Source organism: Aedes albopictus, chromosome 3 (assembly GCF_035046485.1).
Source record: "Aedes albopictus strain Foshan chromosome 3, AalbF5, whole genome shotgun sequence".
In the NCBI taxonomy this organism is placed as follows: Eukaryota; Metazoa; Arthropoda; class Insecta; order Diptera; family Culicidae; genus Aedes; species Aedes albopictus.
In genome coordinates, this window is record NC_085138.1 from 322,800,242 (window position 1) to 322,818,654 (window position 18,413).

General features: G+C 40.0%; 1 protein-coding gene across 1 annotated transcript; it reads left to right on the plus strand.

Moving 5' to 3' along the window:
- Positions 1-219: 219 nt before the first annotated feature.
- LOC109401201 (organic cation transporter protein-like) lies at positions 220-17,872 on the plus strand. Its single transcript, XM_019673673.3, has 10 exons — positions 220-721; positions 787-932; positions 16,012-16,142; positions 16,207-16,319; positions 16,386-16,511; positions 16,568-16,736; positions 16,805-17,130; positions 17,195-17,329; positions 17,395-17,552; positions 17,626-17,872. Exons 1-10 carry the CDS (start codon positions 583-585, stop codon positions 17,854-17,856), a joined length of 1,674 nt encoding a protein of 557 aa, XP_019529218.3. The 5' UTR covers positions 220-582; the 3' UTR covers positions 17,857-17,872.
- Positions 17,873-18,413: the final 541 nt, after the last annotated feature.

Sequence of the window (18,413 nt, forward strand, 5' to 3'; positions counted from 1 at the left end):
CGAGGCACACTTTCGTCTTTATTTTTTTCTTCTTGAGATAACTTTTGTGGAAGGTTTTAATGAATTTCAGTTCGAATTGCCTGGAAAGTTGACTACAACTGGAACACACTTCCATTCTGTGAACGCTTTCTGCGGTGTTACCCAATGCTCACATCGAGTTGAAATACCCCTTGCGGAATGTATTTATTCATCAGATATTAGCGACGACGTCTTAGTCTTGTTCGCGGTTTTTTCCAGGAGCATGTGCCAAAGCATAGGTAGTAATTTTCCGAACCTAGACTACAGACTTAAGAGTTGGATTGTTCTGTTTTCGAGATTGGACTGAAACAGTGAGACTGTGAACTTAGTGGTGACTGGAAGGCATTTTTAACATGAGGAATCAATCATTCCACTTGCTGCTTGGATAGACTTCGGAAATCTTAATCCCGGGAGGAGTATCAGCTCGAAGAAACTGCAGTACAAATACCGATCTCTTGTCACCAAAGTTACGGTTCAGGTTTGAGACTGAGTTTAATCTAGAAATATTCAAGTGTTGTGCTTCAGATTGTTCAAAAATTGCGCTGTTCATGAAATTGTCACAAAATGGTGGACATACTATCATCGATTATGAAAGATTTTGGATCATGGCAGCTGAGGGCGATTCTGCTGATATACCTGTGCAAAATACCTTCGTCATGGTTCATGGCGTGTCTCATCTACACGGCTCCTGCGCCAAAACACGGTGAGTACTTTTTGGGCATCCAAAAATTCGTCTGTGTTCTAATGCAAATCATGTCTCGGTTGAAGGTGATTTCTTCTGCAAGCCACCGTTGTCGATCAGCTCTCACTACGACGAGACCAAGTGGATCCAGGCATCTCATCCGGTGATGGAGAAAATAAATGATGATGAGTACACCGTCGACTATTGCAATGTGTTCGAAAATAGTCTGCAGGTGAGTTATTTGATTTGTTTCATGATAATTTCATTTTTAATTGAATTGTAGAGTATGAGTAGTACCCTAATAATCTGCATCCATATTCAGTCAATTTAAAAACAGACGATCACGGCGGTTGTTTCCGTGAGTCTTGTTATCATGGTTGTTCAGTCATAACACAATACACAAAAATAAGAATCAAAACCAAAAGGGCCAATGTCAATTCCATCATTAGAGATAGAAAAGTGTGGCCAGTTTGAAACGGCGTAATAACCCGAAAGCACAGCTTGCACAGTGGCCAATTTCTCCTAATAGGTGATAATAAGTTGTTTAAAATCGCAGCTGTGCGCAATGCGGAACACTGACTATATTTAAGTCCGGTGACTTTCCTTAATTTGATTCACAACTTTTATGAGCAAATGACTCAGCTCATTGAATGTCTGCCGCGTGATAGCGCAAAGAACCAGTTTTAAAACAAGCGGTCATGACTATGAGAGCTAAGTGTCGCACGTACTTAAGAAAAGTTCAACTAGTTGTAACTTTCTGTAAATTGAATCGAAAATTCTCGAATTTCCACTGTCAGTTCATTATATTTATAATGGTACAAATCTGGGTAGGATTGGGCTATTCTACTTAATGTTTCTGGTAAAATGTATCCAAACTGTTCTTGAGCTTACATCAAAAAGTTTACGGGTGTAATAGTAACTGCTTACATCATACAAAGCTGTGATTTGTAATTTACAATTAAGAGTTTCTAGGTCATCCAAACAGCGGCTAGAGTTTATATTTGATTGCGTATAGTAACGTTACACGTTACATTACATATTATGAAATATTTACAGGATTTCCTGTAGATGTAGAAAATTTATGAAGCTGTTGTTGAGTTCAGAAGTAGATGATAATAATATTAATGTATCCATCATATGAATCTGCTAGACGTATTGAATTCAGTCATGTTTACTAAGTTCATTGGGATGTAGATATGTAGATACTCATGAAAACATTTGCGCACCAACATTTCTAAAGGGCGTAACTGCTTTTTGAATCAAAACCTGTGGGTGGATCGTATTTTATCCCGTCCACGTAATCTATCACCCATATAACAATTTGGATCATTACTCGTAAATTAATAGCACTAGAAACCATATTTTGATCCTATCACGCGTGCTAGGCAATGCATGTTTCACCAATTTCTAGTACGCTAAAGTGAAAATCTAAGAATTTACTTAATTATATTGAAAAGCTTCGATGGGATGCAACGTTGATCTTCGGTACGGCCTATTGTTTTTCGAGCGCTAGAACCACTTATTCTCCCATAAAAAAATATTTCTCCTGAAGTACGATCTCCGTTTGTTCACTAATCTTACTTTCAGATTTCATTTTCGGAGTCAAATTTTCACAAAACTATGAAAAAGTCACTATAACTAAAGTTCGTTCCTAATTTAGTAGCGAAAACAACACAATCAAACTATTGTGTTATCTTTTTAAAGGCAATAACAATAACAATAGAAATTAGCGTGCTCGGCAAAGTTCCATCATGCCGCTCAAAGTGTTGCCACAAATAATGCCTAATTTGCTAAGCCCAGTTATCGGGCTGGTGGGGTATGGAAGCTTAAGCTTCAAAGCACAATTTAATTATGTTGCACGCAATAGCTTCTAGTTTTAACGCTTAAAGATAGCTCTATTTTACTGTATTTTAAGGCGCATTTTGCCGTTAGGTCTCAGAAACCATCAACAGGAGCAACATTGAAAGAACATAACATTGTACTTCGAATGAGTGTAATCAGTTTTGTACCTTTTAATTCCGCCCTAACTGCTTATCCTTTGACAGATATGTACGCGTATTTTGACTACCACTTGTAATCTTCCTCAGTGTCAGTTTCCCACTAATCCTCAGTTATGGTACTGAGGAAGATTACAAGTGGTACTCGAAATGCGCGTATCTGTCAAATGATAAGCAGTTAGGGCGGAATTAAAAGGTACAAAACTGATTACACTCATTCGAAGAAGGTAATCTGCTTAGAGGGTTCGAAAAGTTGGTACAATATAACATTGTACGGTTTCCACAACACAACATAACAAAAGAAAGCCAACTTCAAACTTGGTGTAGCAGAAAAAGCTACTGACACATGTGAAGATCTGTTGAGATGAACATTAGAGTTATTAAATTGGTCTGGACTATTCCAAAATTAATTTGAAGTAGTTTATAAAATTTCAAGTGCATTTTAGGTTATAGTTGGATATGTGACGTTACAGTTCATAGTGCAAAACTATAGTAGCGAATGTAGCTATCAAGGCTGGGACTAAACTTCACGATAGTTGAACGACTCTGAATATCCCGAAAAAACATAATAATATCTACAGGGGATAGACAAAATAATCGGAACAGACAAAATTTTCACTTTAAAAAAAAATGGTAAACTAGCTGTAACTTTTCGAAAAAGGCATTGAAAATTCTTAAATAACTGTAAGTTTTACAACTATCTATGGTTCACATTTGAGAAAGATCGGGCTATTCTACATGAAATTAGCAAATATCCTAGTAAAAGACATGATTATCTGATAGCCAACTTTAAATTGTTATATCTCCGGAATCAATGGACCGAATGCAATGAAATAATGATCTTTGATAAACGTTTAACATAACATAAAATTGTTTATAAGAAAAAAAGTTATAGCAATTTAATTTATTATATGAATTTTTGGTAAATTGATCTATTTTTAACATGTATCACATAACTTTTTTCATTGATTTGTCTTTATTAAAGAGACTTTCAGCCCTTGGCTGGTTCGTCTCTAACACTTTTTTTTTTCAATTTATTGCTAGATATTTTGTTACTTCCTTTCAAAACATACCCATATTCAAGTCAACTAGAGGGAACTTAAATAAACTATCTTGAATTTCGAAACGATGTTGAAGTTTTGGCTCATTTAGTGTTTTATTAGAAAAATAATCAAATCGCTATATTTTTTTCCGTGTGAACAATTTTAAGATAAGTACACCGTTTTTCGAAGGTCATTATATAAGACACAAATGCTCAAAATTTCATTACATACGGTTAATTGAATCCGGGGATATAACAGTTCAAAGTTGGCTATAGGATATTTCTGCCTTTTACTAAAATATTGTCTAATTTCCTGAAAAAGAGTCTGATAGCATAGCATAGCATGAATACTTGCACAAATCTTGGATGGAGTTGCAAAGCTGAATATTTCCATTGACATTGCTGATGTCGCTACTATCTACAATGTCATAGATTCACTCAGCTCCACACACCTGGCCAAGTCCTTGCAAGCATTTATAAATCCCTTCATCAACTTAGAAAGAGCCCAGAACTGAAGCATCTTCCAATAGATAAAAGGATGTTGAAAATAGCGAATTTTCAACTTATATGCAGTTATATAGTAAATATACTGAAGAAGAATTATTTATAAATAAATAATATTGGAAAGATCTCACTAATTGTTGTGTGGTTTTTGTGGTTCAATGCCGATCATCTAATTGTCTTGATTAATGTTCTTCTCTGTAAAGAACAACACAATACTTAGCAAAGAACAACACAATACTGAATACTAAACACCCGCGCATCTATTGTTTTGATTTTCACTCGAGACAATAGCGAACGCGATCGATTATGCTGCCATACTCACCCCTACAGGAGTGATGCATGCACAGCCAAGAACAACACTATACTCCTAATTTCCTGAAAAATTTCCTGAAAAAGAGTCCGATATTCCTTAATTTTGACTTTTGATACACACCTAGTATGCACTTTTCGAAAAGTTAATTAAGTTAGTTGACCATTTTTTGAAAAGTGTAAATTTGGCCTGTCCTGATCATTTTGTCTATGCCCTGTATCAGTTTTCAAATAGATCAAGCAAGAATAGTTCATAAATCAACGTCCCAGTCAGCACACGATCACTTATGATGTTGCATAGGATGCTAAAGTGGAGGCGATTGGCGTATGTATACTTTGCACGTGGTTAAATGGAACCATGTACGCATATGGTCTCCACTTTAGCATCATATTTAACTTCATATAAGACTTTGTGTTAGCTGAGGTTACTCTCTAATACGGATATAACAGTAGAAACAAGTGCAGATGTTCTGCTCTTTGGTTGGTCTGGGATAACTCATACAAAAGTTAGAATGTTTCGTATAATTTCAACGGGGTCATAGATAATAGTTAGATAACAGTTCAAACAAAGTATGCAGATGTTCCTTTGTTCTTCAAAATTTCACTCATATTGAAAAATATCGAGCCAAAAATGACACATTTTTTTCGTGTTTTGGCTGAAAATGGGACAATATTTAATATGTATGACTGTTTACTCTGCAGAGATTATTCTAAGAATTCATTTAAGATTTTTTCAGTGATTCCTCCATTGATTTTTCAGGGTTTTTTTTAATGTTTTTCTTCTTCTTTATTTTCTGAAAGTCTCTTAAATAAAGATAAATCAATCAATTCTTTATGTTCTATTCTCGCATTTACCGCTTTGGCTTCCATGATTTTTCCAGGGATTTCTCTCTGGATCTTTACAAAGATTCCTCCATCCCGGAATTCTTATTGAAACATATCTCTAGACACTTCCGAGATTCTTCTCTGGGGACTCTTACTGGGGGTTTTCCAGGGGTTTCTCCCGGTAATTTCTTCAAGGGGGTCAAAGCCTGGTTTTTCAGATTTTTTGTATGGGTAAATTTAAAATCGTCGAATATGGGGGGGGGGGGGGGTCAAAACTATGCTTGCCCCCATAAGTTAGTGCCTATGTTTTACACAATCTACTGATCCATTAATTTGCCCGGCATAATGGGAAGAAAGATGCTATCTCTTTTTGAAGTCCGACGAGCGTTAGCTAGTTCGGACAGCAAGTGATAGTCTGTAAAATTGCTCGTTTAGTTTTTGTCGTGTATTCATTCTTCCTTTCGTAGAAAAATTCAAACTTTTTTGGTTGGAAAACTTTATACCGTATGCGTGATAATGTTTGCGCCATCGTACAAATAAGGTTTCCATATCACCTGCACACACAATGTCTTGGTTTTTATTGCATGCACGTAAGTTCTAATTCATATCACAGTAGGTTCCGGGTAAAAAAAATCCGATTTCTTAAGTTTAAAATTTGCACCATGAAGGGGTGGCAGCGGTAGTCGGAACTTGTCCACGCGCAAATGTTATAAAAGACATTTCAGGAGTGTTCAGGAGAACCGTAAAACGGTCTTAGACCGAAAAAAAGCAAGGGCAACTATTCCCAAAGGTCCACTGGGCGTCCAAGGTTAACATGGATTAAGAAAGGCTGTCGCTGCCACTAAAAAGAAGATTTGGATGAATTATATGCGCTCAATGAGAAAAATGGCAAAGAAACGCGAAATCAGCGACTTACGGTGGCGTTTATGATCCTTCGACCATAGAAAAAAAAAACTTACATTATTACCAATGCCATCCAGGTGCTAAGAAAAATGGTAGAAGTAGTCGATTCTATTATTTTCCAGGATTCTTTCAATGAATGGCTGTGTATGTGTAGACTAGACTAGACTAGACTAGACATTATTACCAATGCCATCCAGGTGCTACGAGTAGCGCCATATAAGGAAGTCTTGAATTTGTTCGAACGCAACATCCGTTTTTTTTCGATTTCCGAAAAACTATCGATCCGTACCAAATTCCAGAATCAATAGTTATATTAACTTTTGTTTGTGTGTCAATGTCTACACCATAAGGCAATGTCAAAACAAAAAAATAAACTCAAAAATTGTTAATCTTGACTTTGACACTACCATGAACACTTTTCGACATTTGCGCGTGGAAAAATCACGAGCTAGGTTGCCACTAAGTCATTTTGCAAGTGTTAAACTAAGAAAATCAACACTTTTTATTCACAGCCTACTATGATATGAGTTATAGCTTAAATGCCTGCAAATAAAACCAATACATTGTATTCACAAGTAAAACTGGAACGTTATTTAACGATGGTGCAAACAACTATGATTGTCGTGAAACTTGGGGGGCTCGTAGTTCTTCGAAAATAATTAGACCCGTATTTTTTTTATTTCGTCATTAGCGTAACCAATTTTTAGATTGGATGGTGCTAAAAATCAAGGTTTTAAAAAACTAAAAAGTTTCAAAAAATTATAACTTTTGAACCAGCTGACCGATTTTAAACTTTTTTTTTTTTGTTTGTTTGAAAGCTATTGAATTGACTGGACTCGAAAAAAGTGAGACACTAAAAATAATGTATAACTTTTGATTGCGTTCACAAAAATAGCTGATTTTTTAACCAGGAATAGCATGTTATGTGTTAATGCCCTAATGTAAATGTTATGTGTTAACGCCCTAATGTTATGTGTTAATGCATTAAAAAATTTATCAAAATCGGTTCAGTATTGGCGCAAATATTGTCGATACAATAAAATGGGATTTTGGAAATTTTGGGCTTCCATTTTAAAAATTGTTTAGGCTATAACTTGGTTGTTAGCTTATCAAAACGTCTGAAAATTTGACTGTAAATTCTTCAAGTAAGTCATAATAAGTGGTGAGAATTTCATTATAATCGGTTCAGTACTTTTTTTTTTAACAATTCAAACCAAAAAAACGGGGTTTTCAAATTTTGAGCACTTTTTAACATTATAAAATCAGTGTGCATTATTTTGACTGTAGTATTGGCAACATTGTCCCGATTTTTAGTTTGAAACTTTGACAGTGTAAAATCGTTGTGTTAATCTGTTCTCAGTAAAAATTTCAGCCATTTTGATTGAACATTTTAAAAGTTAGAGCAGTTTGAATGTCACTCTGCTTATTGTGACATAGTGCTACATATATGGCTATAGCTTTTTAAAGGTCAAATAAATCAAATTGAATGAAATTTTGACACAATACATCTACATACATCCTTTTTGTACAGAAAAATTTTCATTGAAATCGGTTCAGTATTTTTGGCTCTACAGTTTTAGGTAAAAAATGTGATATTTTTTAAAGTGTTTGTTTGGCCCAAGATTCTCAAATGGTAAGTCTTTTGTTTCGACGATATCTCCGGCAAAACTTAACAGATTTTGATGAAATTTTTATGGTATTAGCTACACATAGTGTACTATTTCTGGCCAAAAAATCAGCTATTTTTGGGCACGCAATCAAAAGTTATACATTATTCTTTGTGTCTCATTTTTTTTTTCGAATCCAGTCTTAAGTCTTTATAAATACATTAAAGGGTTGAAAAATATGATTTTTTAAGGTTTTTTTTACGTTTTCATTGTCTCGGGAACAAAAGGGTGGGTGACGTGGTTTCATATTTTTATCAGAATGTTTAGGAAACTTGGCATAACATATAAAAAAAAATCAGAAATGTCACTGTGATATCAAATGACATTTTTCGAAGATAGTCCGTGACATTTACTTTAAATACACAGCGAAACAAAATTGAACTACTGGTCTGTCTCAAGAGCAAACTTATGTGTCTCCGACAGATTTTGGGCCACTGAATCCGAATCCGGGCTTAGATTTGCTTTATCACGTCATAATTTTTAGCCATACCTCAATTTATATGGCAAAATAGGCTATTTTGGGCTTTTTTGACTGCAAGCTATTAACCCTCTAATCCCAACCCCGCCTTTAGACGGGGTATAGTTTGAGTATTTTTGTAATTATTGTTTAGTGGGCAATCAAAATTTTTATATTTTTGGCTGATATTCAGGACTGTTCTGTATATCTCAAAACGGTTTTTGGTGTCTTTTAAACCGTATTTACATTTTTCAGAAATCATTGAAAAATTGATGTTTTAGTCACCTTTCAGATGTCATTGATTATTTCGTATTGAATAGCTACAATTAACATGTTTTAAAGTTTTCCCAAATCATTCTGTCATAGTAAAATAGTTTAAGGGAGTCGAATACAATCTTAACTTATTTTTCTTAAAATTACACGGAAAATAAATTTTTCAGCGAAAAAAAATAAAAATTAAAATGTTTCAACAATAATCGTAAAATCTCAAAATGTTTTCGTCTCGAAAAATACGCCACCAGGCTTCCAGGAAAAATATAAAAGTATGGGGATGTTTGAAAATAAAAAATAAAAAATAAAAATTAGAAAAATCAAAAACCGAAATTGACAAAATCGAGAATTAAAAAGAATCTTACAAAACATGTTTTAATTCACCCTTTTCGTCGAGCGTTCGTGCGAGACAGTCGAAATTTCTCGGTCGTCCGGTTTGTCTTCGATACTTTCCAGTTCGGTGGCTATTTTTCGGCGTGCTAGTGTTTCAAGTGTTCACATTTCAGTGATTATCCCTAGTGGGACGAGTGCGGTTGGCTAGGCCACAATTTTTACCGCAACAGTTTGTTTAATTCGAGTGAAATTCTCGTTTTCATCGTAACACGTGGCGCATTGTCCGATTATCGTGCGCAGCACCCCCCGCACACCGCGCCGCTCGCGCGGCCGTGATCGGCTTTTTCCAGTGAGTACCCAAGCTCATCGTCGTCGACAGCAGCAGCCCACCGAGAGAAGAGCAGAGAGCGTTCCGCCGCACACCAACGTCGGCGCTCAGCAGCAGCTCGCCTCCTCCCAGTGCGGGTGATCCGATCGCTTGGACCTGTCGTCGTCGAGCCTGTGGCTAAACAGAGTGCACAAAGATAAGTACATAAAGTTACCCCTCGTTGTTCCCCCCTCTCCACTGACTCTTTGATTAGATTTAATCTAAATGTATATAAAAATGCAGTGGCATACGTGGGACCGCGCATAACTTGCGAACGGAAGGTCCGATTTTGGTCGTCTTAGTTTTGTTCTGTTAGTTTTCACCCAAGGAAGGTTTATGAGGTCTAAAACATGGGCAAGTTGAAAGTTTTTGAAAATCGGGTTTTCATACATTTTGAACGGGGACTTGGGCTTGGCTAGGGACTTGAAACGTCAAAAAACGCAGTAGGCAAGACAAAGTTTGCCGGGTACAGCTAGTTTGGTATATAAGCAGTTTTTTTCCTCGCTTTTCCTGTAGCGTTAATTTTGTCCCTTGATTTTTTTTTTTTTTTGATTATTTCGCCCCCGTGATAAGTGTTAGTTTAAGATTTTTGAGTGCCCTGTGGTGGTAGTTAGCTGCCACAATGGGCGATGATGATGATGGCGGGGGTACATCGTACCGCATCAACGAAGCTTTGTTATTGGCATCGGATTGCTCGAGCCAACAAGGCGATATAAATGCTAACCCCTTTGATTCCCTTCACCCTGGTGCTTCTCCAATGGACACCAACAGTAAATCTGTTTCGACGTCCCCCCGCCTCAAGGCCTACCCTCCCGACTTTGGCGGGCCATATGTTGTTTTCTTCCGACCCAAAGGCAAACGTTTGAACACCGTTCAAATCAGCAAGGATCTGACTAAGCGGTATTCTTCCGTTGTCTCCATTGACATGGTCGGTACAGCTAAGCTTCGGGTGACAGTAGGCGACCGAAAACACGCTAATGAGATTGTGGCCTGCGAGTTGTTTACTCTTGAGTACTTCGTTTACCTACCGAGCGCGTCGATTGAGATTTCGGGGAAGGTCGCCGACGCATCTTTGACCTGCGAAACGATCATGCAAGGCTGTGGTCGTTTCCATAACCCTTCTCTACCTCCTGTCCAGATACTGGATTGCCGGCAACTGCATTCGGTATCCCAGGAGGGCGAGAAGAAGGTTTACACACCATCTGAAGAATTTTGCGTGACCTTCTCCGGATCTGCATTACCAGATCTGCTGGTGATTGGCAAACTTCGGCTACCTGTGAGGCTGTATGTACCGAAGGTAATGAATTGCATCAATTGCAAGCAGCTGGGCCACACCGCCCAGTACTGCAGCAATAAACCTCGCTGTGCAACATGCGGCGAGAGACATGTGGACGGTGCGTGTAAAACGCCGCCCAAGTGTGTTTATTGTGGTAGCGACCGTCCACATGATCTGATTGCTTGCCCAAGGTACATACAGCAGAAAAAACATCAAAAACGGTCGTTGCAGCAGCGATCACGGCGAAGCTACGCCGAAATGCTGAAAAAAGCTGCCCCGGCCGTTGAATCCCGTAACATCTACTCCTCTTTATCTCTCGATGATCAGGGCTCTGACTCTGAGGTCGGGGACGGGGTTCCCTTTGTTTTCAAGGGTGAAACGAGGAAACGGATGAGGCTCCAGAGACCCACCAAAAAACCTCGGAATCTGCCTAGCAGTGACCCCCAACCCACCGTGACAAATTCTAGGAGTGTTAAGAAAGGCGCCAAACGTTCACCTCCTGGATTCAAAATCCAAGATGAACGCGATTTTCCTTCGCTCCCGGGAACATCAAAAATCCCAGATGTCCCAATTTTTTCGACTTCTCAGCCAGAGGGACAGCAGGAACCAGGAACAACCCCTTGGTGCTCCGATGTTTACGCTTTCTGGCATCGTAGACATCATCCTAAACTTCTTTAATGCTTCCGACTCAGTGAAGAGCATTGTCAAAGCATTTCTTCCTTGTGTGTCCCCTCTTTTGAAGCAGTTGGCTTCTAAAATGCCCCTCCTTGCGACATTCGTATCTTTCGATGGCTAATTTAACCACCGAGGTCGAAGATATGATTTCTGTGCTACACTGGAACTGTCATAGTATCGTACCAAAATTAGACGCTTTCAAATTTTTAATTAACAATTTACAATGCGATGTTTTTGCGCTATCCGAAACATGGCTGACACCTGATGTAACCTTACCTTTTCCCGATTATAATATCATTCGCCTTGATCGATCCGACTCATACGGAGGGGTGCTTTTAGGGATCAAAAAGCAGCACTCATTTTACAGAGTCGATTTCCATCCGATGACGGGCATCGAAGCCGTCGCATGTGAGGTGACTATCCGAGGTAAAACCCTCAGTGTTGCCTCCATATATCTGGGATCTCGCCCACATCTGCTCGGTTATGCCTGAGCCACGGCTGCTTATGGGAGATTTCAACTCCCATGGTACAGGCTGGGGGGAACTGTACGATGACAGCCGTTCAACTTTGATATATGACCTCTGCGACGACTTCAACATGACAATTTTGAACACCGGAGAAGTTACGCGAGTGGCGCCTCCAGCTAAAGATGGCAGTCCTAGAGACAGCCGATTAGACCTCTCAATCTGTTCGAGCTCACTATCGCTGGAGTGCTCATGGAGGGTTATCCAGGATCCCCATGGTAGTGATCACCTTCCGATCGCTGTTTCTATTTCCAATGGTTCACGGCAACCTCCATCTATCGACATTTCCTACGACCTCACGAAACACATTGACTGGGGGAAGTACGCGGAAGCAATTATCGACGGTGAGCAATCGGTAGAAGTCCTTCCACCGCGGGAAGAGTATCAGTTTCTATCAGAACTGATCATCAGTAGCGCGCTTCAGGCACAACGTCGGCCAGTGCCAGGTCCATCGGCTCGCAGGAAACCCCCCAATCCGTGGTGGGATAGCGAGTGTACAGAAATCTATCGCGAAAAATCCGCTGCGTTCAAAGAGTTTCGGAAACGCGGTTCGGTCGAAAACTTCAAGCGGTACGTTTCCCTTGAAAGCAAGTTTAAAAACTTGATCAAGGCGAAGAAAAGCGGTTACTGGCGTCGGTTCGTCGAGGGTTTATCGCGCGAGACATCAATGAGAACTCTTTGGAACGTCGGGAGAAGAATGCGTAACGCGTCGTCGGTAAACGAGGATCGAGAAAGCTCTCCTCGGTGGATTCTCAAGTTCGCAAAAAAAGTTTGTCCAGATTCCATACCCGTGAAGCGAATAATTCGTGATGTTTCCGAGGATAGGGACGACATGGATAGGCCGTTTTCGATGGTTGAATTCTCACTTGCTCTTCTTTCATGTAACAATTCCGCTCCAGGAATGGATCGAATTAAGTTCAACTTGCTTAAAAACCTCCCCGACGTCGCTAAGAGGCGCTTGTTGAACTTGTTCAATCAGTTCCTGGATAACAACATCATTCCGGATGATTGGAGGCAAGTGAGAGTGATAGCTATTCAAAAACCCGGGAAACCCGCGTCGGATCATAATTCGTACCGTCCAATCGCGATGTTGTCTTGTCTACGGAAGTTGTTAGAGAAGATGATTCTCTTTCGACTGGACAAATGGGTTGAATCGAATGGCATGTTGTCTGATACACAATTTGGTTTCCGCAGAGGCAAAGGAACGAACGACTGTCTTGCGTTGCTTACTTCAGAAATTCAGCTTGCCTTTGCTCAAAAGCAGCAAATGGGCTCAGTGTTTTTGGATATTAAGGGAGCTTTTGATTCAGTTTGTGTCGATGTTCTCTCCGACAAACTACACGAAAGTGGCCTTTCACCAATTTTGAACAACTTTTTGTATAATTTGCTGTTTGAGAAGCAGATGAGTTTTGCTCATGGCGACTTGACAGTTTCACGAATTAGCTACATGGGTCTCCCCCAGGGTTCATGTCTAAGCCCCCTTCTTTACAATTTTTATGTTAGAGACATAGATGATTGTCTCATGGAAAATTGCACGTTAAGACAGCTTGCGGATGACTGTGTTGTTTCTATAACGGGATCAATAGCAGTCGATCTGCAAGGACCACTACAGGATACTTTGGACAATTTGTCTACTTGGGCTCTTAAGCTGGGTATCGAGTTCTCTCCGGAGAAAACTGAGATGGTTGTCTTTTCTAAAAAACACAAACCGGCAAAGTTTCCGCTCCATCTGATGGGTAAGACAATCACTCATAGCATGTCTTCTCAATATCTCGGCGTCTGGTTCGACTCCAAATGCACCTGGGGGAAGCACATTGTGTATCTGATACAGAAATGCCAAAAGCGAATCAACTTTATGCGAACTATTACCGGAACATGGTGGGGAGCACATCCGGAAGATCTGATCAGGCTGTACCAAACAACCATTCTGTCGGTTTTAGAATACGGTAGCTTCTGTTTTCAATCCGCGGCGAAAACACACTTGCTGAAGCTTCAACGGGTTCAGTACCGTTGTCTTCGGATCGCGTTAGGTTGCATGAACTCAACTCACACTATGAGTTTAGAGGTACTCGCTGGTGTACAGCCTCTGACAGACCGCTTTGCGGAGTTATCGTTCCGGTTCCTCATCCGATGCGAGGTTGTGAATCCATTGGTCATAGAAAATTTCGAAAAGCTGCTCGAACAGAACCCTCAAACTCGTTTTATGAGTGTGTACTACTGGTACATGACGCTGGAGGTAAGCCCATCTCCGGTTAACACCAATCGTGACAACTTCTCAAACTTCGACAGCTCCTCAGTGGATTTTGATCTCTCTATGAAGGATGAGATCACCGGTACTCCGGAATCTTTTCGTTCCGTAGGTATTCCACAGATCTTTGCAAGTAAGTTCGGGCATGTTAGCGGGGACAGACAGTTCTTCACAGACGGTTCGAAAACCGATGACCAAAGTGGTTTCGGTGTCTACAACGAATTTCATAGCGCCACCTACATGCTTCAAAAGCCATGTTCGGTATACATTGCTGAGCTAGCGGCTATATACTACACCTTAGAGTACATTCGCACTCTTCCACCTGAGCACTACTTCATTTTTACCGACAGTCTAAGCTCTCTGGAGGCTGTTCGGTCAATGAAACCGATGAAGCACTCAGCGTACTTCCTGAATGGAATACGCCAAGTCTTGAGTGCTTTGTCCAAACGCTCATACATCATCACCATAGCTTGGGTCCCTTCACATTGCTCAATTCCGGGCAATGAGAAAGCGGACTCTCTGGCTAAGGTGGGCGCTAGCGGAGGCGATATTTACGAGCGTCAAATCGCCTTCGACGAATTTTTTGCATTGGCCCGTCAGGAGACCTTGATCAGCTGGCAACACAAATGGAGAGATGGAGAGATGGGTAGATGGTTGCACTCCATCATTCCACAGGTGTCGAAGAAGCCATGGTTCAAAGGGTTGGATTTGAGCCGCGATTTCATTCGTGTAATGTGTCGGCTGATGTCCAACCACTATTTGTTGAATGCACATACCTTCCGTATTGGGCTCTCAGAAAGCAATCTCTGTGTCTGTGGCGTAGCTTACCAGGATATCGAACATGTCGTGTGGGGATGCAATGAGTATCGTGAGGTCAGATCTGAGCTGCATGAAATTCTCCGGGTCCGAGGAAAACAACAGAAACCCGTTAGAGAAGTGTTGGCAGGACTTGATTTGGAATACATGAACCTGATTTACCAGTTTTTGAAACGTGTTGATGTCAGAGTTTGATGTAGTACGTTCCTTGTTTTCGTTGTCCGCCCTTTGGTTTTGTTGTTCGCCCCTGTCTGTCGTCACCCCCTTCCGTTTGTCCTCTTCTTGTCGTTGTCTACCGATAAAGTCCTCTCTATTTTGTTCCATTTCAGATAAGGACATTTTGCCCCATCAATGTTTTTAGTATAAGTTAGCAAATAATTTAGTTTAAGACCCCTAAATTCCTCCTTCCCAATTTTATTTTATTTTTTTTTATCCCTAACCTCGAAACAGCCGCGAGTACTTCGGCTCCCCAAACTAACATAGCATTAAGGCAGTAAATATTGTAAAATGTAAAATATATTGTAAAAAAAAAACAACAAATGATTTCGGCTCAGTTATGCCCATGAGGCGCCCGAGCCTTCCAAATAAATGAACAAGTAAAAAAAAAAAACATGTTTAAATCGATTTTAGATGTCGAAAAATGATATTTAAATCAAAATAAAAAATTTGGGTATTAGAGGGTTAAGCACGGAAATATTTTTTTAAGCAATCAAAGGGTAAATTGGTCAATTAACATCTGAATTGACGACTCATGCAAAATATTTCGTTTTACAAAATAGAATTTGATAATTTTAAGCGATTTATGTTATGTACGTTATTTCCCGTACAAGTCACTCATCAAAAGCTGCATTCAAGTTTACTTACTAACATGAAATGCTTTAATTTTACAAATTTGATCTGGTAAAACGAAATATTTTGCATGAGTCGTTAATTAAGATGTTAGTTGACCCAATTGCCCTTTGATTGCTTGAGAAAATATTTCCTTGCTCAATGGTTTGCAGTCAAAAAAACCTAAAATTGCATATTTTGCCCGCATCAAAGTTGCAAAAAATTCATCGAAATTCATCCAGACTTGATTATTGATGTGCCTCTTTCTAGTACTACAACGACCCCAACATCACCTCATGGATTCAGTCTAGTGACGACACCAAGCTGGTCCCATGCAGGAAATTCGAACATCACTACGATTACAACTCTATAATTACCCAATTCGATTTGGTATGTTCAAGGTAGGAAATCATACAGCTAAAAGTGTCGATAATAATTAAACTGGTTTTGTTTTTTTTCTTGAAGATACTTTTTAATAGCGTTCACTCAAAGTTCCCATCTGTTTGGCGTGCTCCTTGGCGGAATTATCACCACCCAGCTGATGAAGACGATTAGCCCACGGAACATGATGCTGATGGGTAAGTAGACTTGCCTATTCTACTGCAATGCCCATGAAGTGATTCCACTCTCTTAATCTATTTCAGGAATGTACATCCAGATTGCTATTGGTTGCTTTACCGGTTATGTCGTTGCGTTCGAAATGCACGCACTGTTCCGATGTTTGAGTGCGATTTTCTGCGGTTTCATGTATACTGCCGGAAGTGTTATCAGTAGGTATTGTCGTCGAAAGTTAATTTCGAAATGGTTTGAACGCTTTCTATTGTAGTGAACGACATCACCGGAGGGAAGTTTAAAACCGTCACCGTTTGCATGTTTGAACAGTTTTGGTCAATCGGCGTCATAATGCTACCAGGACTTGCCAGTCTTGTGACCAACTGGTCACAACTATATCTGGCCATCTCTCTACCGACATTAGGGTACATCATTTCTCACAAGTGAGTAACCTTTTGATGCACTCGATCAGAGGTTTCATAACAATCACCTAATCGTTGCATATTCACAGATGGATTCCGGATTCACCAAGATGGTTGCTAAAACATGGAAGGATCCAGGAAGCCAAGGAGTATCTGTTGGAAGCTGCCAGTTGTAACGGAACTGAAGACCGGATTCCACGTGACTTCGATCAGCAGCTGAAAACGTTATCGGAGGTGACTAAAGAACAGCCAGCGCCCGATGCCTGGTGGACGATTTGGGAGGAGAAAGCATCTTGGAAGAATCTCATCTGCGTACATCTTACCTGGGGTATTTTTTGTACCGCGTACTACGGAACGCTGTTGAATATCGCAGCTTTCGGAAGGGAAGATATCAAGATCAATACTGTGGTTGCAGGTCCGATTAAGAAAAGACATTATGTGTATATGCAATGTTAATGAGGCTCTTTTATCCGACACAGGTGCATCGGAGATGACCGGAGCATTCATTGGGCTATTGCTCATCATGTTCACTAGCAAAAAGTGGCTTTGGTGTGGATTGTTGAACGTTGTTTGTGGCTCCATGGCATATATGGCGTGGATAATTCCACCGGAAGGTTTGTGAGTCTGAAATAAGAACCATATTCTAAACATTCACTGCGATGCATTATCTTACTTCTAGTTACAGGAGACTATCGAGTAGCTCTTCTAATGCTTACGGCAATGGCCTCAAAGGTGAGCATATCTTGTAGTTTGGCCCTATGTTTCACATGCTCAGCCGAATTAGTAGGAGCTCGCAAAAAGCCGGGAGTTTCCTATTCATGTACCATTTTTGGAAGGGTAAGGAAAATTGTTCATCCCCCTTCAGCTCAGCCTATTAACAAGCCACGATTTATCTACCTCAAACATACAGACCTGTTTCCTCACGGCTCCATTCATAGTGGCAACGGTTAAATACGGACAGCTGGTTCCACTGACGGCTTTCGGATCGATGGTCATCCTCGGTGGAATCATCGTGTTGTGTATCAGCGGACCGCGAACTCATCCGGTGGTGCATCAGAATTCAGTTTATCCGGAAACAATTGTAACGTCCGCCAACTGGATCTCGGACAAACCAAGCGGAGTGATCGAGCTGAGACTATAGGTTTTTTTTTGGTGACCAAGGTATATTTTGTTTGAATGTTTGATCCGAAAAGTTCCCCAGCTGCAACAATATCACACTGACCTCAATCACAATTGTTTTGAATTGATTCGTGCATGTCGGATTAATTAACAAATGCCATTGTTGTGTTTTGATGGATTCGCGATCGTAAAAGATCCCACTAAATCTGGTATGAGTTAGAAATCTTTAAGAAATTCGGCAGCTGACAATCTTGAAAGCACGTGTGTGCTTATGCTTATCAAACGGTTATTAGGAATGCATGGGCAGTTAATTAACGAAGTTGACCATATTGATGTCATATACACCGTGACGCGTAATTGATCGGGCAAACGCTAATTTTCATTCAAAATAACCAAGTTTGACATGCTGTAACGTATATGAAGCACAAAATGTTTCCGTTCACAGGTCTGGGCGTGACAAGGCATTCAAAATGTGTAGCGGCACACGTGTAAATCGAAGCGGTACCGCTGTCCGATGACTTTTACATATTTTGTATCACTTGTCACGCTAGACCTGTGAACGGAAATATCTTGTACTTT

Excerpts from the sequence above, each read along its gene's own strand:
- LOC109401201 (XM_019673673.3), top strand. The coding sequence starts at position 583 with ATGGTGGACATACTATCATCGATTATGAAAGATTTTGGATCATGGCAG. Across the intron at positions 16,512-16,567 it reads TACTGCCGGAAGTGTTATCA|TGAACGACATCACCGGAGGG; the intron begins GTAGGTATTGTC and ends TTTCTATTGTAG. Across the intron at positions 17,131-17,194 it reads GATCAATACTGTGGTTGCAG|GTGCATCGGAGATGACCGGA; the intron begins GTCCGATTAAGA and ends TATCCGACACAG.